The sequence below is a fragment of the Gracilinanus agilis genome, chromosome 4, assembly GCF_016433145.1.
Source record: "Gracilinanus agilis isolate LMUSP501 chromosome 4, AgileGrace, whole genome shotgun sequence".
NCBI lineage: Eukaryota > Metazoa > Chordata > Mammalia > Didelphimorphia > Didelphidae > Gracilinanus > Gracilinanus agilis.
This window is the reverse complement of record NC_058133.1, coordinates 73281078-73308696: the sequence shown is the minus strand read 5'-3', so window position 1 is coordinate 73308696 and position 27619 is coordinate 73281078. Positions and strand designations below refer to the sequence as shown.

The 27619-nt window shown below is 34.1% G+C and overlaps 1 protein-coding gene across 1 annotated transcript in view; it reads right to left on the bottom strand.

Annotated features, from left to right (window-relative positions):
• The window catches only part of RASAL2 (RAS protein activator like 2), a 333326-nt gene that overhangs the window by 139993 nt on the left and 165714 nt on the right, over positions 1-27619 (bottom strand). The window contains exon 3 of the mRNA XM_044676490.1: positions 12319-12445. Coding sequence (XP_044532425.1) covers positions 12319-12445 — 127 coding nt within the window. The remainder of the gene's footprint in view (positions 1-12318; positions 12446-27619) is intronic.

The following is a 27619-nucleotide window of genomic DNA, read 5'->3' as shown; positions in this document are numbered from 1 at the left end:
TGCATTTATTTTAAATGTACACTCTTATGCCAAAGGAGACTGCCCCTAATTTTTTGCTAGTCAATGTGGCTAGCAACCATTGGATCATTGTTTTTGTCCTCTTTTCTTTTATCCCCGAATTCCTATAATTTAAAAGTTGACTATGTTTACAAGATCCATTGAGAAAGACCAGTCTTTTCTCTGGATCTCAGGGGGGGATGTGTTATTGGAATTTGGGGTTCTTTGGGGTTCATTAAGCTTTAATATTTAGATATATGATATAAACTTCCTGTGGACGTTTAGGGGACTTGGAAACTACATTTCCCATGATTCCTCTTATGACAGGAAGTGTGATTACGTAGACAGAGATATAAGACTCCTGATGTGATTGGGAGACACTCTCTTTTCCTACGAAGCAGCAAGGTGGACAGGAGGTAATGGTGTGTGATTTGAATTAGATCTTAGCAGGCATGTGGCATTCTTAATTTACCAATATGGCTTAAAATAAACTATTAAAACTTTTAATATCCATCTATATCAATATTATTTTTACAACAGAAAATGAAATAGAATATTTAAATAATTCTATATTAGAAAAAGCAATTGAATAGGCCATCAATGAATTCCGTAAGCAAAAAAACCACACAAGATCAAATGGATTCACAAGTGAATTCAACCAAATATTTAAGGAACTAATCCTGATTCTATATACACTGTTAAAAAATTAGAAAAAAAAATAGATAAAGGAGGCTTACCAAATTATTTTTATGACAGAAATAGGATATTATGACTGTAACAAATTTAACCAGGAAGAGCAAAAACAAGAGAAAGAAATCTAGAGGCTAATTTCCTCAATGAATATGGATGCGAAAATTTTAAATAAAATATTAGTAATAAGACCACTGTACTATATCACAAAGATTACGTTATGACATGGTGAAATTGATACCAGGAATGCCAGGTCGCTTCAATATTAGGAGCACTGTTAGCAACAAAAATCATGATTATTTTAATAGAAACAGATAAATTTTCTGATAGAATATAATACCCATTTTATTTTTTTACTCTTTCTATTAAAAATACTATAAAACATAGGAATCTTAAAATGATATAATAGCATTTATCTAAAACCAAGAAGAAGCATTATCTGTAACAGGGATAAACTCGAAGCCTTTCTAATAAGATCAGGAATGAAGCAAGGATGACTGTTATCACCACTTTTATTCAATAATATATATGCATGAAAGACTAAAAATGGTCAATAATGAAACAAAACTCTTTGCAGATGATATGATGGTATATTTAGGGAATCCTAGAGACTCAGCTAAGAAACTATTTGAAATAATAATTTATGAAAATTGCAAGATACAATATCATTGGTATTTCTATAGGCTACCAACAAAACTCAGCAAGAAGAGATAGAAAGAACAATGTTAAATAATAGAGGTGATAATGGGCATACTTGTTTCACTCCTGATCTTATTGGGAATGCTTCTAATTTGTCCCCATTGCGGATGATGCTTGTTGATGGTTTAATATATATACTGTTTATTATTTTTAGGAAGGGCCCTTCTATTCCTATACTTTCTAGTGTTTTCAATAGGAATGGATTTTGTATTTTGCCAAAGGCTTTTTCAGCAACTGTTGAGATAATTATATTTTTGTTTGTTAGCTTGTTGATATGGCCAATTATGTGGATGGCTTTCCTAATATTAAACCATCCTTGCATTCCTGGTATAAATCCCACCTGATCATAATGAATAGCCCTCTTGATCATTTGCTGGAGTCTTTTTGCTAGTAGTCTATTTAACATTTTTTCATATATGTTCATTAAGGAGAATTGGTCTGTAGTTTTCTTTCTCTGTTTTTGATCTACCTGGCTTTGGGATAAGTATCATATCTGTGTCATTAAAGGAATTTGGTAGAGCTCCTTCTTTGCTTATTTTGGCTAATAGTTTATATAGTATTAGGGTTAGTTGTTCTTTAAATGTTTGATAGAATTCACTTGTGAATCCATCAGGCCCTGGGGATTTTTTCTTAGGGAGTTCTGTGATGGCTAGTTCAATTTCTTTTTCTGACATGGGATTATTTAAGTATTCTATTTCTTCTTCTGTTAATCTAGGCAATTCATATTGTTGTAAATAATCATCCATATTTCCTAGATTGCCATATTTATAATTGGGTAAAATAGTTATTAATAATTACCTTAATTTCCTCTTCATTAGAGGTGAAGTTGTCCTTTTCATTTCTGGTACTGTTAATTTGGTTTTCTTCTTTCCTTTTTTTAAAATTAGATTTACCAGTACTTTGTCAATTTTATTTGTTTTTTTCAAAGTACCAGCTTTATTTATAAATTCTTATTTATAAATTCAATAGTTCTTTTGCTTTCAATTTTACTAATTTCTCCTTCAATATTTAGGATCTCTTATTTAGTTTTCATCTAGGGATTTTTAATTAGTTCATTTTCTAGTTTTTTGATTTGCATGCCCAATAAATTGATCTTTTCCCTCCCTAATTTGTTAATATATGTGCTCAAAGATATCAATTTCTCCCTGAGTACTGCTTTGGCTGCATCCCACATATTTTGGTAAGATGTCTTATCATTGTCATTCTCTTCTATGAAATTGTTAATTGTTTCTATGATTTATTCTTTAACTAACTGATTTTGGAGAATCATATTATTTAGTTTCCAATTAGTTTTTGATTTGCCTATCCATATACCCTTACTTATTATTATTTTTATTGCATTATGATCTGAGAAGGTTGCATTTATTATTTCTGCTCTTTTGCATTTGTTTGCCATGTTTCTATGCCATAGTACATGGTCAATCTTTGTGAATGTACCATGTGCAGCTGAAAAGAAGGTGTATTCATTTTTGTCCCTATTTATTTTTCTTCACATATCTATTAACTCTAATTTTTCTAGGATTTCAATCACCTCTCTTAGTTCTTATTAATTTTTTGGTTTGATTTATCTAGATCTGATAAGGGAAGGTTCAAGTCTCCTACTAGCACTGTTTTACTATCTATTTCCTCCTTGAACTCTGCCAGTTTCTCCTTTAGAAATTTAAATGCTGGGGGGCAGCTGGGTAGCTCAGTGGATTGAGAGTCAGGCCTAGAGATGGGAGGTCCTAGGTTCATATCTGGACTCAGACACTTCCCAGCTGTGTGACCCTGGGCAAGTCACTTGACCCCCATTGCCCACTCTTACCACTCTTCTACCTAGGAGCCAATACACAGAAGTTAAGGGTTTAAACAAAAATAAAAATAAATAGAAATAGAAATTTAAATGCTATGTCATTTGGTGCATATATGTTGAATACTGCTATTTCTTTATTTCTATACTGCCTTTTATCAGGATCTTCCTTATCTTACCTTCCTTATCTCTTTTAATCAGATCTATTTTTACTTTGGCTTTGTCAGAAATCATGATTGCAACTCCTGGCTTCTTTTTCTCAGTTGAAGCCCAATACATTTTGCTCCAGCTTTTTTTTTTTTTTTTTTTTTTTTTTTTATCCTATGTATGTCTACCTGCCTCAAGTGTATTTCTTGTAAAAAACATATGGTAAGATTTTGGTTTCTAATCCACTCTGCTATTTGCTTCTGTTTTATGGGTGAGTTCATCCCATTCACATTCAGAGTTATAATTATCAACTGTGTGTTCCTCAACATTTTGATTCCCTCTCTTTGTTTTGTTCTGCTTTTCTTCTTTCACTATTTCCTTCTATACCAGTGTTTTGTTTTTAATCAGTCCCCCTAGTCCCCTCCCTTACTGTACTTCCCTTTATCCCCACTCCCTTCTTATTCCCCTCTTATTATTCTTTAGGGTCTTTTTAAAACTACCCCCCCTCTCCCTCCTTAGTATTGATGCCCTCCCCACCAGTCCTTCTGTTATCCTTCTACTTCTCTATATGGCGCGAATCAATTCTCTGCCCCAATGGATCTTATTGTTTTTCCCTCTTTAAGTTAATTTCAATGCACTTACAAATTAAGTATTTCCTCTCTCCAGCCTCTTTACCCTTCTAGTGTTTTGGGATTAAAATAGGCAATGAGGAGACCAAGCTATCACGCTTTACAGAGGATATGATGGTCTACTTAAAAAATCCTAGAGAATCAACTAAAAAGCTACTGGAAATAATCAACAACTTTAGCAAAGTTGCAGCATACAAAATAAATGCACATAAATCATCAGCACTTCTATATATTTCCAACACATCTCAGCAGCAAGAGTTAGAAAGAGAAATATCATTTAAAATCCCCTTATACCAGTGATAGGCAAACTATAGCCGGTGGCTGGCCAGATGCGGGCCCCCTGAAATGTTCTATCCGGTTGCATGACATTATTCCTAATCTGATGAATACAATGAATAGGATACAATACAATGAAACTTTGAAAGAGTTGCCTTAGGAACAGACTGACAAATGAGCATTTCCTTTCCTTTGGTTCCCTCTTTAAAAATTTAGCCCATCACTGCCCTAGACAATATAAAATACTTAGGAATCTATCTACCAAAACAAACACAGGAATTATACGAACACAACTACAAAACACTTTCCAAACAATTAATACTAGATGTAAACAATTGGAAAAACATTGATTGCTCATGGACAGGACAAGCTAACATAATAAAAATGACCATTCTACCCAAATTAATTTACTTATTTAGTGCCATCCTATCAAAACTACCAAGAAACTTTTTTTACTGAATTAGAAAAAATGATAACAAAATTCATTTGGAAGAAAAAAAATCAAGAATATCAAGGAAAATAATGAAAAAAAACATTAAGAAAAGTGGCCTAGCAGTACCAGATCTTAAACTGTATTATAACGCAGTGGTCATCAAAACAATATGGTACTGGCTAAGAGACATAAAGGAGGATCAGTGGAATAGACTTGGGGTAAATGGCCTCAGCATGACTGTCTATGATAAACCCAAAGAGCCCAACTATTGGGACAAAAATCCACTATTTGACAAAAACTGCTGGGAAAATTGGAAAACAATATGGGAGAGATTAGGTTTAGATCAACATCTCACACCCTACACCAAGATAAATTCAGAATGGGTGAATGACTTGAATATAAAGAAGGAAACTACAAGTAAATCAGGCAAACACAGAATAGTATACTTCTCAGATCTCTGGAAAAGTAAAGATTTTAAAACCAAGCAAGAGTTAGAAAAAATTACAAAATGTACAATAAATAATTTGATTACATTAAATTAAAAAGGTTTTGTACATATTTATAGCCACGCTTTTTGTGGTGGCAAAAAACTGGAAAACGAGGGTATGCCCTTCAATTGGGGAATGGCTAAACAAATTGTGGTATATGCTGGTGATGGAATACTATTGTGCTCAAAGGAATAATAAACTGGAGGAATTCCATGTGAACTGGAAAGACCTCTAGGAATTGATGCAGAGTGAATGGAGCAGAGCCAGAAGAACACTGTGGTAAAATCGAATGTAATGGACTTCTGTACTAGCAGCTACACAATGATCTGGAACAATTCTGAGGGACCTATGAAAAAGAGCGCTATCTACATTCAGAGGAAAAACTATGGCAGTAGAAACACAGAAGAAAAACAACTGCTTGACACATGGGTTGTTGTAGATATGATTTGGGATGTAGACTCTAAGCAACCACACCAATGCAACTATCAACAATATGGAAATAGGTCTTGATCAATGACACATGTTAAAACCAGTGGAAATGTGCATTGGCTGGGGGGTGGGGTGGGTGGAGGGAAGAGTATGAATATGAATCATGTAACCATGGAAAAATCTTCTAAAAATTAAAATTAAAAAAAAAGACATAGAAAGAGAAATTCCATTAAAAATAAGTGAAGACAAAATAAAATGCTCTACAATTTACCTGCCAAGACAGGCACTGGCATTACCAATTAAAAATGCTTTTCACACGAATAAGGACTGATTTTAATGACTGCAAATTTTTTAATTGCTGAAAAGCAAGCCAATCTTATATAATACAAATCATAATTCTACCTAAATTAATTTACTTATTAAGTACCATACAAATTAAACTACAAAAGAATTATTTTTAAAGAGCTAGATAAAATAGTAACAAAATTCATCTAGAACAAAAGGTCAAGAATATCAAGGGAATCAATTTAAAAACATAATAGAAGATAGCCTAGCATTTCCAGATGGCAACTACATTACAAAAGTGGTAATCAAGAAAACTATTAGGTACTAGCTAAAAAATGGAGTGGTGGATCAGTGGAATAGATTGGAGATGCAATATGCAGTAGTGAAAGAGCATAATATTCTAGTAATCACCGTATAACCAAAATTGCTAGGAAAACTAGAAAACACTTTGGTAGAAATTAGGTTTGCAACAACATCTCACACCATATACCAAAATAAGAACAAAAATGGATAAATTATTTAGATATCAAAAGCGATATTATAAGTATATTAGGGGAGCATTGAAAAATATATCAAATATATAGATATGGGAAATTTTGTGACCAAACAAGAGACAAAGAGGATCATGGAAAGTAAAATAATTTTGATTTTATGAAGCTAATTATTTTGCACAAACAAAACAAATGTAGCCAAAATTAGAAGGAAAATAGGGGGAAATTTTTGTTGTAAGTTTCTCTGATAAAAGAGATAAATATATTTCTCAAATATAGAAAATTGATAAAGGTCTCTTTTTCAACTACATTGGAAACTGAGTCAAATTTATAAAAATAACTATTATACAGTGGATAAATGGTCAAAAATATAAACAGTTTTCAGAAGAAGAAAGTAAAGATATCAAGTCACTTGAAAAAAATGTTTTAAATCACTCCTGATTAGAAAAATATAATTAAAACAATCAGAAATACTACCATCTATATTGGCTAACATGATAGAAAAGAAAAATGTTAAATGTTGTAGGCATATGGAAAAAATAGGAACACTAATGCACTGTTGGTGGAGTTGGTAACTAGCACAACCAGTCTGTAGAACAATATAAAATTACTGCCAAAGAGCTATAAAACTTTGCAAACTATTTGACCTAGCAAAGCTATTACTAAGTCTATATATCCCAAAGAGATTGAAGAAAAGGGAAAGGACCTATTTCTACAAAAATATCCAAAGTAACTCTTTTTGTAGTACAAAGAACTGGAAATTGAGGTTATGCCCATCAATTGAGGATAAATAAGTTGTATATTATCGTGATAAAATACTATTTTTCTTTAAAACCCTTAAACTTTCTATCTTATAATTGATACTATGCAGTTCCAAGGCAAAAGAGTGGTAAGGGCTGGGCAATTAGAGTTAAGTGACTTGCCAAGGGTCACACAGCTAGTTAATGACTATGGTCATATTTGAACCCAGGACCTCCCATCTCCAGGCTTGGCACACCTAGTTGACCAAAGATGGAATACTATTGTGCTATAAGAAATAATGAGAAGGATGGTTTCAAAATAACATTGAAGTATTTATGTAAACTCATACAAAGGGGAATGAGAGGAAATAGAAAAACATTGTACACAGTTACATTGTGAAAGCCTGCTCTAACAATGATTCAAGGTAATTCCAAAGGTCCCATAATAAAGAATACTATCTACCTCTAGAGACAACAGAAAAACTTAATGAAGACTGAAGCATATTTAAAAAAACCAACAACTTTATCTTTATTGTTTTATTGGGGCAACAAAAATTGCCCCAATCTGTTAGATCCAGTGGGTAAAACAGAAGTTGATAGAACTCATCAACTACTTCCTGAAAAAGATCCAAAATGAAAACTCCCAGGAATAATAGCCAAATTCCAGGGCTCTCAAGCTTAGATAATAAAACAGTTATTCAAGTAAAATCCCTTGCTTAGTATTACTGGTCCTGTCTATATAAAGTAAATTTCATTTGGCGACACATGAGAAAGGGTGGGGAAAATCATGAGAAGTGCATTGATAGCGTAGGGAGAATAAAATATTGTTTCTTATTGTGATAGTGAAATCACCTGACTGAAATCTGTTCAATCTTTTAAAGTATATATGTAAACAATAATCATTTGTTTGTGCAGGTGATGTAACAATATAACTAGATCAAGTTAGGTGTAAAACAAACTCCCTCCTATAAAACAATAGACAGGAAATACTAGTTGAGACATTACTTTAAAAGAAAACAGATTTAAAACAGTTCAGGATTATTTCTATGAATTTCATTGCCACTATTATATGCCACTTTTATTCCCTCTCAGAATACACACATATGTGTATGTGTATATATATATATATATGTATATATGTATATATATTGGCAAAATTATAAAATTTTAAAAGAATTACATTAATTACATTTAAAATTACATTTAAAAGAATTACATTACTGATTACTCAAGTTTCCAAAAATATTTAAGATAAAAAAGGGAAGTATCAACTATTTTCATTACTCAAAACAATAGCTAACATTTATAAAGTTTAAAAAAACTTTACATCCATGATTTCATCTCACTACAAAAAGAAGTTTCCAGCTTGTTTTTTACTAACAATCAGTTAGTTAATAAGTGTTTATTACTATATATCTGGTCTGAGGTAGCTAGAGGGCTCAGTGGATAGAGTGCTGGGTCTGGAGCCAGGAAGACCTGAGTTCAGATTCAGTCTCAAGACACTTACTAGCTGTGTGAACCTGGGTAAGTCATTTAACCTGTTTATTATAATCCACTGGAAAAGGAAATACAAACAACTTGAGTATTTTCACCCCTCCCCCCCAAAAACAACAACACAATAAAACCCATAAACAATACTGGTGTGCTAGAAACAGAAAGAAAGGCAATCTTACGGTCACTTTTCTCGAAGATCTTACCTTCTAATGGTGGTGACAACATGCAATTAACCATGATTATTTAAGACATGTACAATACAAATGGAAAACAACAAAAGGAGGAAGGATAAGACAAGTGATCTTTGAGATGACACAGTAAACCCAAATTAAAAATTAACAGGAACAAAATAATTATTCTTTCATGATGATTTTAATGCCATTCACTAATAAAAACACTTCTTAGCAAAGCTTTCTTAAGTGTTCTATTTTTAAAGATATATGAAACAACAATCCTATTTCAGGGAGAATGGTGAAATTCTTTGTAACTTGCTTCATGAATATAAAATATTACATACTAGGAGCATCTATTTCTCTAGTAAGAGAGATGTTATTCTGGAGTCACATGACTAACAAAATAAAGAATCCACAGAAGAAAGTAATGAGAATTAACAAGTGATTATGACTCAACCATCGAAAATGTTCATCTATTATGCCCTCATTCAGTAGCCCTTCTTCTACCAGCTTAGATACTCCAAAATAGCACATAAACCAACCCAGATGGTTATGCTTTGGGACCTACTCAAGATTTTCCTTTCTTTTACAGACAATCAGAACCTACTCGTGCCCTTCTCCCATCATCTTGTAGTAACCAGCAAGTCCATGGTTAAACAATAAGAGAAATATAACTCTTATAGTCTATCAGCCAAAGAAAGAATAACAGTAAGGAGAGGTGGAAAAAGGGATGGAATGAAACAGTAGAAGAAAATATAGAGGTCTACTGTTAAAAGGGGGTGGGTTCCCATTAAAAAAAATATTCCCACTGGAAGAAGACATACTCTATAATGGGAAATAAGGAACTTACAATGGGTCTAATATTCAAGGAGTTGGTACATAGGTAGATTATTTCCTCTGAAAAACTGTGCTTTTGTAGACAACATTCTGATTCGGGAAAAGGAGAATGTCAAGCTCCTAAAGGCAACTGGACACTCAGAAAGGTGAGAAGAGAACCAACATTTGAATCCAAAGAACAAATTTTATGTAAACTGGAAAAAGAATATCATGGGGAGGGCAGGAGAAAAACTGGAGCACACCGAGGAAATTTCTATCTCATTGTAATGAGGCCATGCTTCTAGTTGCCTGACAACCCATATAAAGCAATCCTTCTGACAGTAAAGTACAACAAAAAAGGGCAGCAAGATCTACCAAGGCAATAACATAGAAACTGGCTAGAAAGTAGTATTCACTCAAACTTGATACTTTAGAAGCTGAATTCCATGAGAAACAGAGGCTAGAAAAGGACTAAATAAGAATCTATATCATGAATCTCAGAATAAACATAAAGGAAGGGAACTAAAGAACAAGGAAAAGGAATCCTTCTTAGAAAAAGCATAGAAAAACAGGAAAAAAGCTAACAAAAGTTGGAATAGAATAAGGGAGATGGGGAAGGAATTTTAAATAAATTATTGAGAAACAAGGGAAAGAACTGGATTATAAGTAAAGAAACTATTAAAAAAAGGTACAGAAAAAAATTTAGGAGGGGAGGATATAAAGTGGGGAGAAGATTTGGAATGATTTACCTGAGAAGGAAAAAAGGGAAGAATTAGATTACTAAATAAATTTGAGAAAGAAAAAGAAAACAATACATTACAGAAACTAGAGAAAGGACTTTGAAAAGTAAAGGGAACACATTGAGGTTGGGCACAAGAGAACCTATAGGAAAAGAATTGCCTTAAAGCCAACTAAGAAAAACAACAACTTCTAATACAGGAAAATAAATTATTGTTACACAAATGGAGGAAAATGTAAGCTATTAAAACTTTCAATGTTACTATATTTTAAAACTCCAATAAAATGTGAAAGACAGACAAAAAAACAAAATTCCACTCTCTACTGCCTACTAGAAACACATTTAAAAAACCAAAGACATACGTGAAATAAAAATAAGACCCTTCAATAAAATTTACCCTGCATCATCAGCTGAATAAACAAACATATCAGATAAAGCAAAAACAACACCACCAATATTGCACTCATGTGCACCAAACAGCATAGGAAAACTTAACTGTGTTGCAAAAAAGAAAAAGATAGTAAGATAATAACAGGAGATGATTTTTCTCTCTCAGTGACAAATTAAACATAAAGATAAGTAAAAGGCAAAATTAAAAATTAAACAAATTACTAGAGAAATTAGAATTAAAAGACATATTTGGGGCAGCTAGGGGGTTCAGTGGCTAGAGTGCCAGGCCTAGAGATGAGAGGTCCTGGATTCATTCAGTTCTGGCCTCAGATACTTCCTACCTGTGTGACCCTGGGCAAGTCACTTAACTTCAATTGTTTGGACTTTATTGCTCTTCTGCTATGGAATTGATACTTAATATTGATTCTAAGACAGAAAGTAGGAGGTTTTTACTTAGAATGATTTCTAAAAGGTCATTATGGAAAACATAGTTACATCATTCTCAGAACCATATGCGAGTTTTACAAATAATGGCTATAGATCAAGGTACAGAGATATTGCTAAAAAATATGACATGGCAGAAATACTATACATATCTTTAAAGACCATAAAATGATAAAAAATCAATTTAGAAAGCATAAACAAAATATATGGATTTAATTGAAGGCAATAAAAATACTAAGTATTCAAAGAACATTTTAGAGAAACAATCATGTGAAACTCCAAATCTGAAATAACATATCAAAATTTATGGAAAGTAACTAAGGCAGCTGCTAGAGGAAAAATACATAAATTAACAAAACATAAAAGGGGAGGATTAATAAACTGAATATTTATTTTAGAAAATTTTATAAAATCAGAAACCAAGCCATCTTAAAATGGGCACAAAAGAAAAAATCTCGAAAAGCAGAGGAGAAATAAAATAAACTGGAAACTCAAAAGGCTATAGAATTGATAAAATTAAAATTCAGTTCTTTGAAGACAACACTTTCTAACTATCCTGACCCTGGACAAGTCATATCTCCAATTGCCTAACCCTCACCACCCTTCTGCCTTAGATTCAATACTTTATACTGATTCTAAGATGGAAGGTAAGAGTTTAAAAAGAAGAAAAAGCTAACAAAATTAATAAGCCTTTAGTCAACTTTATTAAAAAGAAAAGGTAGAAAATGAAACCAACAAAAATAGTAAATGAATTAAGTGAAATGAACAAAACCAGAATAAAAAAGAATAATCAGAACTTACTATGCATAGTTCTACCCCAACAAAACAGAGAACACCAAGGAGAGGGATTATTCTCCAAACTATACTCCATCTAGCATAAGACCATCTAGAAGTCTCAAATAATCCAATCTCAGAAAAGGAAATACAACTATCTATAGTAACTATCTAATCCTAGATTTAGAAGACAATTCTATCAAAGTTTCAAAGAATGATTAATACTAATACTACACAAAATACAACTCAACATTTTTGAAAGCACTCTTAACAAATTTCTTTTATGAGGACACATATAACAAATAACACTTTTATGAGGACACAAAACACAATAATAACTACAAAAATTACACAGTAAACACTAGTAAAATGTTTTCCTCTGTTTACCAGCTTACCCAGTTTGGCTGCGCCATCTGGTGGGTATTCAGGGAACTGACCCTCCGAGGGGACACTGACAGTTCTCCGTAGGCATCTCCCTTTGGTAGAATCTGTCTGCTGGTCCTGTCCCCCCTCCAATGGTATCTAGGTTAAACAACAAAAAGGACACTCAATGGTGGATCATGTTTAAGTACACTGTAATTGAACAAATTTATTGTTAAATAAAATGGAGTATTCGAAGAGACTAGTAGAAAAAAAGTAGACTGTTTTACTAAGTAAAGCCACAAAACACTTTAAGTTCTTTTTCCAGAAGTTTTATTTAGGAAGGCTCAGTGTTACACATAAGGAAAATTAAGTTTCTGAACTGATTTACATACATAAAAACTTGGTTATCTACTCCATGGCCTAGAAATTAATGCAAAATAGTCAAAAAGTAAACAAAAAAATCAGAACTATATCATATTATAGTATGGAGAGTAGGCAGCAACCATGTTTCATTCCCATATTTACTAGGACAGGCTCTAGTGTAACCCCGGTGTATGTTTTTTTATGATATTAAAAAATCTACTATAGTTATAATTTAAAGAGTTTTAAGCATAAATGACTGTTGTATTTTATCAAAAGTTTTTTTCTGCATCATTTGAGATATTCACATGGTTTTTAGTATGAATATTTGTATTGAGTGCTTTTCTAATGTAGAACTATTTTTGCTCCCCTGGTATATATCCAATTCAATCATAATGAATTATTTCTTGGATAAGACACTCTAGTCTGTTTAGCAACATTTTGCTTAAAAATTTTAAATCAATATTTAATTAACTGGTCTAAAGCTTTCCTTCTGTGTTTTATACTTCTCTGTCTTAGGTATTAGGACTTTATTTGTTTCATAAAAGGATTTTGGCAGGGTACTCTCAATTTTTGATAAAATTCTCTAGGGTATCCATCAAGATCAATAGGCTTTTTAGAGGGCTGAAAGTGGAAAGGGGAGTTCCTTTACAATTAGTTTTATTTCCTTTTCTGGGATTGGGTTATTTAAGATTTCTATGTCTACTGTTAGTTTGTGCATTTTATATTTTGAGGCTACTCATTTCTTTTGTGTTCTCAGTTTTGTTACCATATAATTGGGTATGAGGTACTGTTTATTCATATTCTGGTTTTTTATTTCAATCTTTGCTCATTTGCTATTTTAGTAGTTTGACTATTTGCTCTATTCTTTTTATTTAGAATGGCTAAAGATTTGTTTTCATTTGCATTTCCAGAGAACCAGCCTTTAAATTTTATTTATGATTTCTAGAGTTTTTTGGTTTCCAGTTTATTATTCCTCTAATTTTTAAGATCTTTTCTTTTGTGCTTATTTTATATTTGTTGAATTTCTTATTACTTAAAATGCATATATAATTCATTAAATCTCTCTTTTTCTATTTTGTTAACACATATTTATAGGTATGATTCATTCCAATAAGAATAGCTTTAGTTGCAATTCAAAATTTGGAATTACTGTTTCAGCATTATCATTTCCTTTGAAATATTTGTTTTTATGATTTATTGCTCATTCATTATTTAAGATTTCATTGTTAAATCCTTTGTATTTATGTCTTTTGTTTGTGTTCCCTAAACCAGTGATGGGCAAACTGTTTAAAGAGGGGGCCAAAGGAAAGGAAATGCTCATCTGTCGGTCTGTTTCTAAGGCAATTCTTTTGAAGTTTCATTGTATTGTATCCTACTCGTATTCTTCAGATGTTTCTGGGCTGGATAGAACATTTCAGGAGGCCCCCTCACATCTGGCCCGGGGGCCATAGTTTGCCCATCACTGCCCTAAACCAATTGAGTGTTTATATTGTATAAGTCTAAAAAGGTCTATTTCTGCTTTTTGTTTTTGTTTTTCTATCAGGGTTTGCAATATCTCTGTGCTTTAATACATGGTAAAATTTTGCAAAAGCTACATGGAATACAAATATTCTTTTGTAGTCCTATTTAGAAAAGACATCATAAGTTTTTTGGTTAGAGATCATCAGCAATTGGTTCAGTTCTATATGTTTTCTTTTGTTTATCTTTCTGTTAGACTTAACTAAAACAGAGAGGGATTCTGAAATCTCCTATCACTACTTTATTTTAGGATTTTAGTCTTTGGTTTACAGCCCTTATACTATTTTCAGTCCTTCTTTATTTTCTGTATTCCTCATGGAATTAAGATTTTTGCAATACCTCTCTTTTAAATAGTTTCTGTCATTGCCTCATAGAGCTTGCCAGTCCGTTTCCCCCCCCAACTGAACATTTTTGCAGATGATAAAGAGAATATTTCCCCAGGTAGAATTCTTTTTGTGTCTCTGATTAGACACTCCATTATTGACCTTTGCTCTTCTCTTGGTTATATTTCCTCACTTTGCCTTAAAATCTCCTCCCTAAGCAGAACCAGGAGAACATTATACACAGAGACTGATACACTGTGGCTTCTCTACTAGCAGCAATGCAATGATCCAGGACAATTCTGAGGGACTTATGAGTAAGAAAACTAGCCACATTCAGAGGAAGAACTGTGGGAGCAGAAACACAGAAGAAAAACAACTGCTGGAACACATGGGTTGATGGGGATATGATTGGGGATGTAGACTCTAAACAATCACCCCAGGGCAACTCTCAAAAATATGGAAATAGGTCTTGAACAATGATACATGTAAAACCCAAAGGAATTGCGTGTTGGCCTATGGCTAGGGTGAGGGAGTGAGGTTTGGGAGGGAGGGAGGGAAAGAACATGAATCATGGAACCATGGAAAAATATTCTAAAAAATAAAATTTAAAATAAAACAAACAAAAATCCCTCCATGCCCTCTTAGCCTTCTGGGTATCTGTTGTCCCTGAGGACATTGATTCCTTTTTCTTCTGGGGATATAATAAATAGTTTTTTTAAATACCAAATCCCAGCAAAAATACTCAGCATAAGGTCTTCATTTTCCTTTATGAAAAATCTCTTTACTTCATTGAGAGCATTCATCAGGGGTACTTCCTCCAACCACAAATTTTTCGCCTATCTTTCCCTCTTCTTCAATTCTTCCTCTTGCCTCCTCACTCATCCCCCTATAGATTTTCTTTTTCCTAAGACACTACTAGTGTTATTTCCCTTTCATTCTTAGTCTTTGACTAGGTTAGGGTGCATCACATATTCTCTATCTCTTCCCACTCATCTCCCTTTTTATGCAAAATTCATTTTTATAATGTAAAATCATTTTAAAAAATTGGTTCACCAGTAAGCTAAGTGTTGTAAAATGTGTTCTCCATGATCACTTCTATTTGACTTTTGCTTTCTATTTGATTGTTCTATTTGACTTCTGCTTTGTCTCTTTATGTACATTCAATGATCTCTTTTTCTCAGATCCTTATTGAACTTGTTGCTATCTTTCTCCTTCCTGTATTTCTGTTGTCTGGGGTTTGAGAAGCAAAGAATCTTTTCCAGATCTGATTTTCTTTCTAAGAATGTTTTGAATGCCTAAAATGCCCACCTTTTTTTCATTTATGGTTAGGATTAGATTTGCAGAGAAGGTTACCTTTAGCCACATCTTGAGCTCCCTTTAAATGGCCTTGTGTTATTTGAATTTCATTTTCTTTATACGGTAGATTTTCTCTCAGTTGCTTGCAAAATTTATAACAGAATTGTTAAATTTAACTACTTTATGTTTTGGGTATGCAGTCTTGGGTTTTTGTTTTTTCCTGGAGAGTAATCTATGGCTTCTTTCAACTGGTCTTTTGTTTTCTGTGTCCAGATGTTCTGGGAAGTATTCTTGTATTATTTTTTGAATTATAATGTTTGGGTGTTTTAACTTGTCATGTTTTTCTGGGAGAACTATAATCCTTAAAGTTATTTTTATGCATCCTGCCTTAAAAATCATTATGCTTTGCTTGTATAGAATGCATGCTTTCTTGTAATGTTATTGCTTTTGCTTCTCTTCAAAATTGTCTCTCAGTTTCAATGTATTTGAATTTCCAATCTCCCTTTTTCTTTCTTCCGGCCTTCCTTCCTTCCTCCCTCCCTACTCCATTCCCCTCTTTTTGTTAGACTTATCATAGTGAATACAAGTTTCTCTATTCTACTAATTATTTCTGCTATTCAGGACATAAGTTCTACTCTTAAAATTCTTATATCTCTTCTAAACCATTAAGAAATCTCATGAATTCTAGTAGTTCCAAGCTCTCCTCAAAGTCCTAACGGTTTTCTGCCTCACTGTGTATTAAATCATTTTCCTTTGTTTTGCAGCTTTTATTGTTAGATGCCTGAATTCACTTACGAGATCTGAGGGCCATTCCTTCTGCTATTTTTTTTAAGTCAATCAGTTAAGCGACTTGCCCAGGTTCACACTGGGAGTAAATGTCTTGAGGCTAGATTTGAATTCAAGTATTCCTGACTCCAGGCTCAGTGCTCTATCAACTGTACCATCTAGCTGCTCCTTTCTTCTGATATGAATATCCCCTCTGTTGGTTTATCTGCTTTTTGTAAAAGAGATTGAGTTTTCTTCCTACTGAGGTCTTCAGTAATTTCAGTACCTTTTCCCTCAATTTCCACTATTAGTTATGGTCTGACATTCTGTCCTCTAATGGATCTTTTTTTCTAGTGCCTAGATCTCAAAGAGTAGTAGTATTTTCCTATCCTGGCCAATTTACAGTTTACCAGCCTAGGTCTGTCCCAAGTGACTTTTGGGGAGCACAGAACTGACTCCAGTTAGTTGCTACACCCTTTCAGGCTTGGTAGAATGCCACATAGTAAACCCCATGCTCTATCCTGCCCTGTTTCCTCTTTTCCTCAGTTCTCTGGTCCAGGAGCAAAGAGTGCCACCATGTTGCTATTATAGCCTGAGCACTGTCCAGCTAAATGTAAATTATCACCAGTAATTTAATCACTTGGTAAATTTCTTTGGACATAGAAATCCAATAAACAAAGAAACACAAAACAGTTTTCAATCTTGTTCTGTCCTCTACCATTTCTTTTGGGAATGGCAATGTGGTAGAAAATGGAAGAGAAAATGCTAAGAATCACACCATTTTTGGACTACATATAGATTTACTTCCTTATTAAAATTTGAAATGTGAGATTCTTGACCAGTGACCAAGTCAATACACAACCAGAGGAACTATTGCATATAAAAATAAATAGTCTTGTTATAAATATTAATTGATGATAAAAGGATATTTAACTAAAAAGATGGCTCACATTTTCTCTGGAGAAACAAACTAAGAAGCTGGTGGAGTTAGGTTATCTTTTGTCCAAAAAGAAGAAACATCATTTCAAGGGACACCTGGTCATCTTGTATTGCCTTATGAGTTACAAAAAGGTCACCATAAAGACAGTTGCTATTTCCTCACCAATATTTATTGTAGAGGATGAGAAGGAAGAAAGTTTTACAAAGAACTCAATAAAACTCTCCAAATATATCAACATATTCTTTAATATATTTGGTGAATCTGACATAAAAGTGAATACAGAATACAAAAAAGTATTGAAAAATATGACTCTGAAGAAATGAAAGTAGCTAAAGATTTATAAAATGTATAGAAGCCTTGTGCCTATTTAAAAATGGATATTTCCTGACATGCCTCCCCATACACTGAACATTCTCTTGCAGAAATAAAAACATAAACAAAACAAAAAAATTATCTCACTGTCTATGCAACACTAAAGGAAAAAATTCTATTTTATCATTTGTGCTCTGGGTCTAAGTCTGGTCATTGTAATTAATCTGAGCATGAAGTGTCTTTTAGTGTTATTTTCCTTTATAGGTGTTTGGGTTAGTATTATATTGTTCTCCTTATTCTGATTCAAATAGTGGACAGAACATCCAGCCTCAGACAATTACTAGCTGTGCGATGCTGGGCAAGTCACTTAACATATCTATCTCTGTTTCTTCAAATGCAAAGTGTGGATAATAATAGCAAAATGAGACATCTGCTTGAAGACTTCTGGCAAGAAAAAACTCCAATAGCTCCCTGACAGTCAATTCCACCTCTGTATAATTCTAATCCATAGGGCATGTTTTCTCTCATTCAAAGAGCTAAATGTTGCTTCTCTGCAACTCTCACCTTTTGCTCCCAAATCTGCCCACTGAGGCCAGACATGAATGCCTAAAACTCAGAAGCCCCTCCACCCTTTTACCCATCCAGACTTTTCTTCTCCAGGCTGAATTTTACTAGTTTTCTAAATCAATCTTAATATGGCATTATCTTGAGGTCCTTAATTATCCGGCTTCCCTCCTCTGGAGCTTCTGTAGTTTATAGCTGTCTGGGCTTATGACCTGCAACATTTGAATATTTCCTGAACCAGATTAAAATACAATTAGAAAATATTTACCAAAATGAATAAAAATAAAATGTTAATATGTGGTTTTTCTCAGTTAATATGTGGTCCACAGGGATCCTTATGTATGTTTTAGTGGCCTCATTTCTATTTGATCACTGTCCCAGCTTATCAATATCTCTGCTAAAATGTGTTTTCTACAACCAAACATAATGCATACTCCAAAAACACTATTTGACCATGGCAGAGTATTCTTTCTTCCTTCTTTAGACCTGGAAGCTATGACTCCGAATGCAGCCTCACAACATATTTAATTCATGATGAGTTTTTAGTTATATTAATATCTCCAGATTATTTTTATATGGACTATCTAACCAAGCTTTCTCTATCTTATACTTTTTAGGCTGCTTTTCTGAACCCAATTGTAAGAACTGACACTTATACCTATTAAATTTAATCTTATTCAATTCAGCACATTATTCTAACCTGTCAAGATTTTTTAAAACCCCAATACTGTCATCTAGCATGTCAGCTATTTATTTCTTCCAGCTTTGTGTCACCTGCAAATGTGATAAGAATGACACCAAAGTCCTTATCTAAGTCATTGGTAAAAATCTTAAAATACAGAGGTCAAGCCAAGATCCTTAAGATATTCATTTGATCTTTAGGACAAGACCTCCTTTCACTAATGACCACCTCTTTCAATCTGGACATTTAAGCAGATCTAAATGGATCTAGCCACCCACCCCACATTTCTCCATATTCCCTCACCCCACCCCCCAAAAAAAATTAGTATCAGCTGCTTTACTAAAACCTAGGGAAACCTCATGTACACTATATCCCTAAATCTACTACTATACCTTGTTAAAAAAGGAAACTGGGTTAGTATTGTATATAATTTATTCTTGATCAAGTTATAGTGATATCTCTTCCTATACCTTTTTTGAATGATAACAATGGATGAGAAATCATATTCTCCAGGTCATTCAAGACCTGAGGATGAAAGATCCTCTGGTCTAGATAACTTGAACTCATAATTTATTTCTAAAGCCGTGCTCTTTTGCCTTACTGCATGCTTTATGAAACTCTAATTCTAGATGGCTCTCATCATCTGCTTCCTTCCCTACCAGTTACTGCAGAACAATGCTGAGGAAGTCCTGCAATGATGCTAACTGGGTCCAGTACAAATAGATGTTATCTAATCTTCTATGTACCCTCATTGTATGATTTTATTCTTTCCTAATTGATTTTCTAATGTATCTTTCACAATAGCTAAACCAAACTTTTTCTCTCTTCAAGTTTCTCTACCCACAGTCTCTGGAGATCTCACCTCATACTTTATTGAAAAATAAATCCAATCACTTTCCCTCCTTAATCCACATCTCAAAATCCCTCCTTCTCAACCTTTGCTTTCTCCTCAGAGCATTTCCTGAGCCCCCAACAGCTCATGCCTTTAAAGCTACCTTTTATTATATATGTTGTCTTCCTTGGCATAATGTAAACTTCTTGAAAACAATGAACATTTCATTTTTATCTTTGCATCCTTAGGCCCTACCATAGAACTTTATACATAGTAGGAAATTAATTAGTGTTTGCTTATTGGTTGATAATTTTTAGAGACCCCATCCATCATCTCAGGTGATCTTACCATATACTTGACTGAAAAATAAATCCAATCACTTTCCCCACTAATTACACATCTCAGAACCTCTTAATATCAAACCATTCTCCCTTCTCTCTCTCTTTTTACCAGCTTCTGTTTAAGAGGTGGCCTTTCTCATCAAAGTCAAACTCTCTTAGTACCATTGATTCTATCTCCTTCCATCTCTTCTGGCAGACTGCCTCAGAAATCATGTAATCTCTTCCTAATCTTCCATCTCTCATTATCTATGGGCTCCTTCCCACTAGCCTACAAACACACTTAGGTCTCTCAAAAAAATCTATCAACAAATGTATGAGACTATAAGTCTTAAGAATACAAAGACAAAAATGAAAGTCATTGTTTTTCAGAAGTTTACATTAAGTCAAAAAAGAAAACATATACATATAATAGCTTGCTCAGGAAAGGTTTTGTGTAGAGGCAATGAATGAGCAGAGTATTGAAGAAAGGGATTCTACCAGGCATAAATGAAGAGTACACTCCAGCTAAAGGAGACAGTCAATATAGGGTAGAAAGATGGGGGATGAAGTGCCACATGGGAGAAATCGGACCCTATGATCCTCTCCAGCTATTGTCCAGATCAGTGAAGGTCAAACTACAGCCTATGGGCCAGATGCGGCCTGAAATGTTCTTTCCTGCCATGCAACATTATTCCTAATCTGACGAATACAATGAGTAGGATACAATACGATGAAACTTCTAAAGAGCTGCCTTAGAAACGGACTGACAGATGAGCATTTCCTTTCCTTTGGCCCCTCTTTAAAAAGTTTGCCCATCACTTGTCTAGATCCTTCCTGTATCAGCCAAACTCCTACACAAAGTCAACAGCTATTTAGCAAGTACTTTTTTCGTATGTACCAGATACAGAATAGAGGGCTGGAGACAGAAAGGAAAGGCTGTTATCAATTCCCTATTGATGATCTTGTTCTGTCCTTTTTTAATCCAAATTATATTCCTTATTTGTCAAAAACCAACAACAACAACAATAACAGAAGCGAAGTAAGACTTCAGTAGCTCAATCTTCTGTCTGTCAACCATGATCATCATCCTATCTGCCCTGTCCCTTCTATGATCTCTGCTTTTGTCCCAAATAGGTAAAAAACAAACAAAACTCCTTTGGTGCTGTCCTTCATCAGCTGCCACTCATTTGGAATACTAAAGCCCCTGACAAAAAGCTCTTAGAAGACCATGACATTTCTATATCAATTATGCTACCAGTTTTTGCTTCCATCATCTCTACAAATCTCTTTAAAAATCAAAGTTAGTCAAAAAGTTCCTTCTGCATCCACCACCATTTCTTCTTTATACAACTACAGACCTTTTCTACTCATCAGGATAATTTTTTCTTGGCAATTTCAGAATTTCATTCTTGAAAATATCTCATTACTCTTGTGTTAACTTCACTTGGAAAATTTTAGTCCCTAAGATTTGTGTTAGTTAAAATCACTTGGGGTTCCATTTAGAGGTATTTGGGGCTCATTTGAGCATTAAGGTATGTAAATTTATGACAAACTTCCTGTGGACATTTTAGGGGACTTTGGAAAACTACATTTCCCATGATTCCTCATGGCAGACAGGAAGCATGATGATGTAAGAGAGGGGACAAGACTCCCGGAGTCAGGAGAGGTGGGCTCTTTTGGCTACCGGAGTGAGCTCTTAGGGGGACGTAGAAAAGGTTAGGTGAGGTATGGTACATAATGGCTGAGGCGGCAAGTTGAAATTTTAACAGGCGCGTGGTAGATTTATCTCTATCAGCATGGCTTTTATTAAAATACTATTTTCCCTTTTAATATCTGCCATCATCATTTTTAAAAACAACAGATTCTACACCTACACTTCTTCATAGCCCTTTGAAATCTCTTCCTTTAAGACTCTATTTTTTAAAGAGGGGCAAGTGAAGTCAAAACAGGGGTCATAGGCTGGAAGAACAGGAAGGAATCAAAGTACTAGAAACTATGAGGAAGACAAAGGACACCTTCATAAGTCAGGCAAAGGGAAAAATAAGTCAGGAGAATGATATCAGAAAAGGGAACTTCCAGAGTTCAAAAAGTGATTAAGCTGAAACCAATAAACCGATGTTTTAGCTCATATAAAGAAAGACACAAAGTCTAACCTGAGATACCTGAGGAATATAAGTAGAGAGATAAGAAAAGAGACAGAACAAATACAGACAAATTGCAATTACCATAAAGGCAAAAATATGACAAATCTCTGGAGAACTCAGATATATTTATCACTTAACCACAAAAAAACAACGCACCCATGGGTAAGATGACCTTCAGACCATGCAAGAGAGGAAAGGAGATGGATAATTCAACCAAAAACAATATACCCAAACCAGCGGCTAAGCTCTCACTACTTCTAGTTTGTTATCAAACCAGATAGTATTTTATCCTACATGATGGAGACTTTATAGAGAAGGCTCTAGGAGGTAATATGAGAAAGTTTAATATGGAACTCCTGTCAGTGCCCACATATAGTAGATTCAGAATTAGCCATGTTAAAGGAAAAAGGGTGGACAAAGACCGACTACTATGTTTGGGTTTTTATCTAAGTGCAAACACTGCCCTCCAGAGCAGACAGATATTCCATAAATGTATTATTGTTCTCTATGCATGTAATATGATGAGGGTCAATTTGTTTTCAGCAGGAATTTCCCACTTAGTAGTTATAAAATTCCAAACAGAAACAGAGTTTGTATTAATAGAAAATGAATTGAATTTATCCTTGTCAAAATGACCTGCAGATGGAATGCCAAGGGAGAAAAATTCATAAACTCAGATTTCTTTTGCCTTTTTAAATTGGCTGGTCCTTGCCAAATATTTCAATTCTTCCAATTCTTTTATCTCTAATCTGATTGGCCTTATATCCTCTTTATCTTTCCAAGAGAAAGTAGGACTCAGAAATCTCTCCCTCTGACCCCCTCCCAACCTACATGCTCTCTTTGGACTGGGATAGTGCCAGAACAGCTGGGGCCCTTCCTAGCATTCAGGTGGTGAAGCATATTCTGTCATACATTGACAAAGCCTTTTTGGCTCAATTTGTTAAGCCAATGAGTCATTTCTCAAGGTGATACTGTTGGCAGGCTCTTCTTTATGTATATTGCCTGGATTTGCTCTTCTGCTATATTCACAAATTGATAATTGAGGCATTTAATACTCCTCCATGTATACATCCCAAACAGACTTTTTCCCATTTCTGACAGGAAACATGTGGCGTAAGAGAGCATTAAAAGATCCCACATACTGACTTAATACTGGAGTGGTGCGGCAGACTAATATAATCCTCCTACATTCCAACAGTATGCCCAGCTAAAGATTCGTTTTAAATCCTCACAGAACCCTCTTAATTGATCTAACACAGTAATAAGCACCCCATGATTATTTGATTAGGGCTTAAAACAGTTGTTAGACCATTTTAGCTGGGAATTTTTTTAACTCTTTGTTTCAAGGGACTGTGAACTTGCAAATAAAAAATCCTAGTGTGAGAGTGCTATTTCTTATGATATTCACAGTAAGTGAGGGGAAGAAGGCAGATAGTATCTCTTGGACTGCATGTAATGGATTTCTATAATTTCCTGAAGGGATAGAGCAAACCAGCTAGGGTTTTTAAAAAAATGATTATAACACACTGAATTTACCATTCCAAAAGCAGCTGTAGCAATGTACCTTCACATACAACTTTGCCAAAAGAGATTCAGCCCACTTTTGCAAATTTAGAAAGGGCAGAAGGTACCCTTCTGTCTTGGTACATTCAACTTTTTTTCAATTTACTTTCATCTCTGGGGATAGCCATGTCTCAGTATTTGCAGGTCATCAAGTAGAAGAGAAATCAGAGTTGTTCTCTTTTCCCCCAAGAATGCAGAATTGGGACCCAAAGGTGAGAGCTACAATGAGGCAGGGGTACTTTCAATGGAAGAAAAAGGTTCTAATCAGTAGAAGGCTCGGAAAATGGGATGGGATGTGTAGGGAATTAGCAGTTTCCTCCCTAACCACTTCTCACATACGCTATAAGGAAAGGGAAAGGAAGGAAATAAATGCTTATGTAGAGCCTACTGTGTGTTTTTGCTGAGTGCTTTTACTAATATCTCATTTGGTACTTATAACCACTCTGTAAAGCAGGTGCTATTATTAACGCCATTTTATAACCGAAAAAACTGAGACAAACAAGTTAAGCTGTAGATAATGGTCTTGTTAGGTAAAGGTTAGACAAATGATCTCTAAAGTTCCCTTCAGTTCTGTGGTTCTGTTTGTTCAGAAGTATAAGCCTTGACACTTAACTTGCAACTTGACACTTAAAATAAAGATGAAGAAAAACATTACAGACAAAATTTATCTTAGGGATGAAACTGTTTGTTTTTTTTTTAAAAAAACTAGGACTTTATAAGTAAATTAATTTGAGTAGAATGGTCATTTTTATTATGTTAGCTCGTCCTACCCATGAGTACTCAGTGTTTTTCCAATTGTTTAGATCTAGTTTTAATTGTTTGGAAAGTGTTTTGTAGCTATGTTTGTATAATTCCTGTGTTTGTTTTAGTAGATAGATTCCTAAGTATTTTATATTGTCTAGGGTGATTTTAAATGGTGTTTCTCTTTCTACCTCTTGCTGCAGTGATGTATTGGAAATATACAGAAATGCTGATGACTTATGTGCATTTATTTTGTATCCTGCAATGTTGCTAAAGTTGTTGATTATTTCTACTAGCTTTTTAGTTGATTCTCTAGGATTTTTTAAGTAGACCATCCTATCATCTGCAAAGAGTGATAGCTTAGTCTCCTCATTGCCTATTTTAATACCTATCAAACTACCAAAAACCTTTTTTACTGCATTAGAAAAAAGTATAACAAAGTTTATTTGGAAGAACAAAAGATCAAGAATATCAAGGGAAATAATGAAAAAAAGTGAAGGAAGGTGGCTTAGCAGTACCAGATATTAAGCTATACTATAAAGCAGCGGTCATCAAAACAATATGGTACTGGCTAAGAGACAGAAGGGAGGATTAGTGGAATAGACTTGGGGTAAATGACCTCAGCATGACAGTTTATGATGAACCCAAAGAGCCCAACTTTTGGGACAAAAATGCACTATTTGACAAAAACTACTGGGAAAATTGGAAAACAATATGGGAGAGAGTAGGTTTAGATCAACATCTCACACCCTACACCAAGATAAATTCAGAATGGGTAAATGACTTGAATATAAAGAAGGAAACTATAAATAAATTAAGTGAACACAGAATAGTATACCTATTAGATCTCTGGGAAAGGAAAGATTTTAAAACCAAGCAAGAGTTAGAAAAAATTACAAAATGTAAAATAAATAATTTTGATTATATTAAATTAAAAAAGGTTTTGTACAGACAAAAAAATGCAACCAAAATCAGAAGGGAAACAACAAACTGGGAAAAATCTTTATAACAAAAAATTCTAACAGAGGTCTAATTACTCAAATATACAAAGAGTTAAATCAATTGTATAAAAAAATCAAGCCATTCCCCAATTGATAAATAGGCAAGGAACATGAATAGGCAATTTTCAGATAAAGAAATCAAAAGTATCAATAAGCACATGAGAAAGTGTTCTAAATCTCTAATAATTAGAGAAATGCAAATCAAAACAACTCTGAGGTACCACCTCACACCTAGCAGATTGGCTAAAACGATAGCAGGGGAGAGTAATGAATGTTGGAAGGGATGTGGCCAAATTGGGACATTAATGCATTGCTGGTGGAGTTGTGAACTGATCCAACCATTCTGGATGGCAATTTGGAATTATGCCCAAAAAGCGATAAAAGAATGCCTGCCCTTTGATCCAGCCATACCATTGCTGGGATTGTACCCTAAAGAGATCATAGATAAACAGACTTGCACAAAAATATTTATAGCTGCGCTCTTTGTGGTGGCAAAAAACTGGAAAGCAAGGGTATGCCCTTCAATTGGGGAATGGCTGAACAAATTGTGGTATATGTTGGTGATGGAATACTATTGCACTCAAAGGAATAATAAACTGGAGGAATTCCATGTGAACTGGAAAGACCTCCAGGAACTGATGCAGAGTGAAAGGAGCAGAGCCAGAAGAAAACTGTACACAGAGACTGATACACTGTGGTAAAATAGAATGTAATGGACCTCTGTACTAGCAGCAATGCAATGACCCAAGACAATTCTGAGGGATTTATGGAAAAGAATGTTACCCACATTCAGAGGAAGAACTACAGGAGTAGAAACACAGAAGAAAAACAACTGCTTGAACACGTGGGTTGATGAGTACATGATTGGGGATGTAGACCCGAAAAAGACCACACCAATGTAGCTATCAATAATATGTAAATAAGTCTTGACTGACCATACATGTTAAAACCAGTGGAAATGCAAGTTAGCTACAGGGCGGGGGTAGGGGGACGGTTTGAGGGGTGAAGGGTAAAGTAAAAATATGAATTTTGTAACCATGGAAAATTTTTCTAAAAATAAAAATTAAAAAAAAAACTAGGACTTTTATGTATTCTATTCCTTTTTTCCTATTTTTGTTTTCTATTTCCTATTCCTGTTTTATGTATTCTAATTCCTAAGCCATGTTCTTTCAGTGAACCAGGACACAACTCATATGTTTAACAGAATTTACTAATTTACCAAAAAATGGCAGGGCCAGCATTCGAACTCCAGTTGTCTGAATCCTTCTCTAGGGTGCTTTCTACTACAACAGTTTGGTTAAAATCAAGAGTTAGTATTATAAGTATAAATTACTAAACCAACCCCCTCAATTGCTATGAATAATTACTAGAAGTTATTTATTCCAATATTCATTGAGAATATTTCCTACAGGATGACAGAGTACACAGAAATAGCTGCAGGAATGTTCGAGTAGAAAAGTATTAATGAAAATGCAGATAAAATAAAGGTGAAAATTAAAAGATTTATTCTGAATAGGAAAAAAAAAAGCTAAGGGAAAAAACTACTTCCACTAGGAATCTTCGCCTTCAGGATTCACCAGCTTGGGAGTTTTAGGCAGGCAACATAAAGTATTCAGAATCTAAGGAAGGATTCAATCAAGTATTTATTAAGTATTTACTATCTCCAAGTAATGGGGACAAAAAAGAAAAAGCAAAAAACAGATCCTGCTCCTAAGGAAATAACATCTTAATAGGATGACACTATACATGTATGTATATATTTGGTCACACATACACATGATGCATACAGAGTAGAAAGAAGGTAACCTTAGTAGGAAAGGCTGGAGTACTTAGGAGTACTAGGAAAGGTCTCTTGCAAAATAGCATTTTAGCTGAGTCTTTAAGGTAGAATGGGATTGAAAAAGATGGGGGTGAAGACAGAATGTTTAACTATTTTAGACAAAAACAACCCACAAGCATCGGGAAAAAT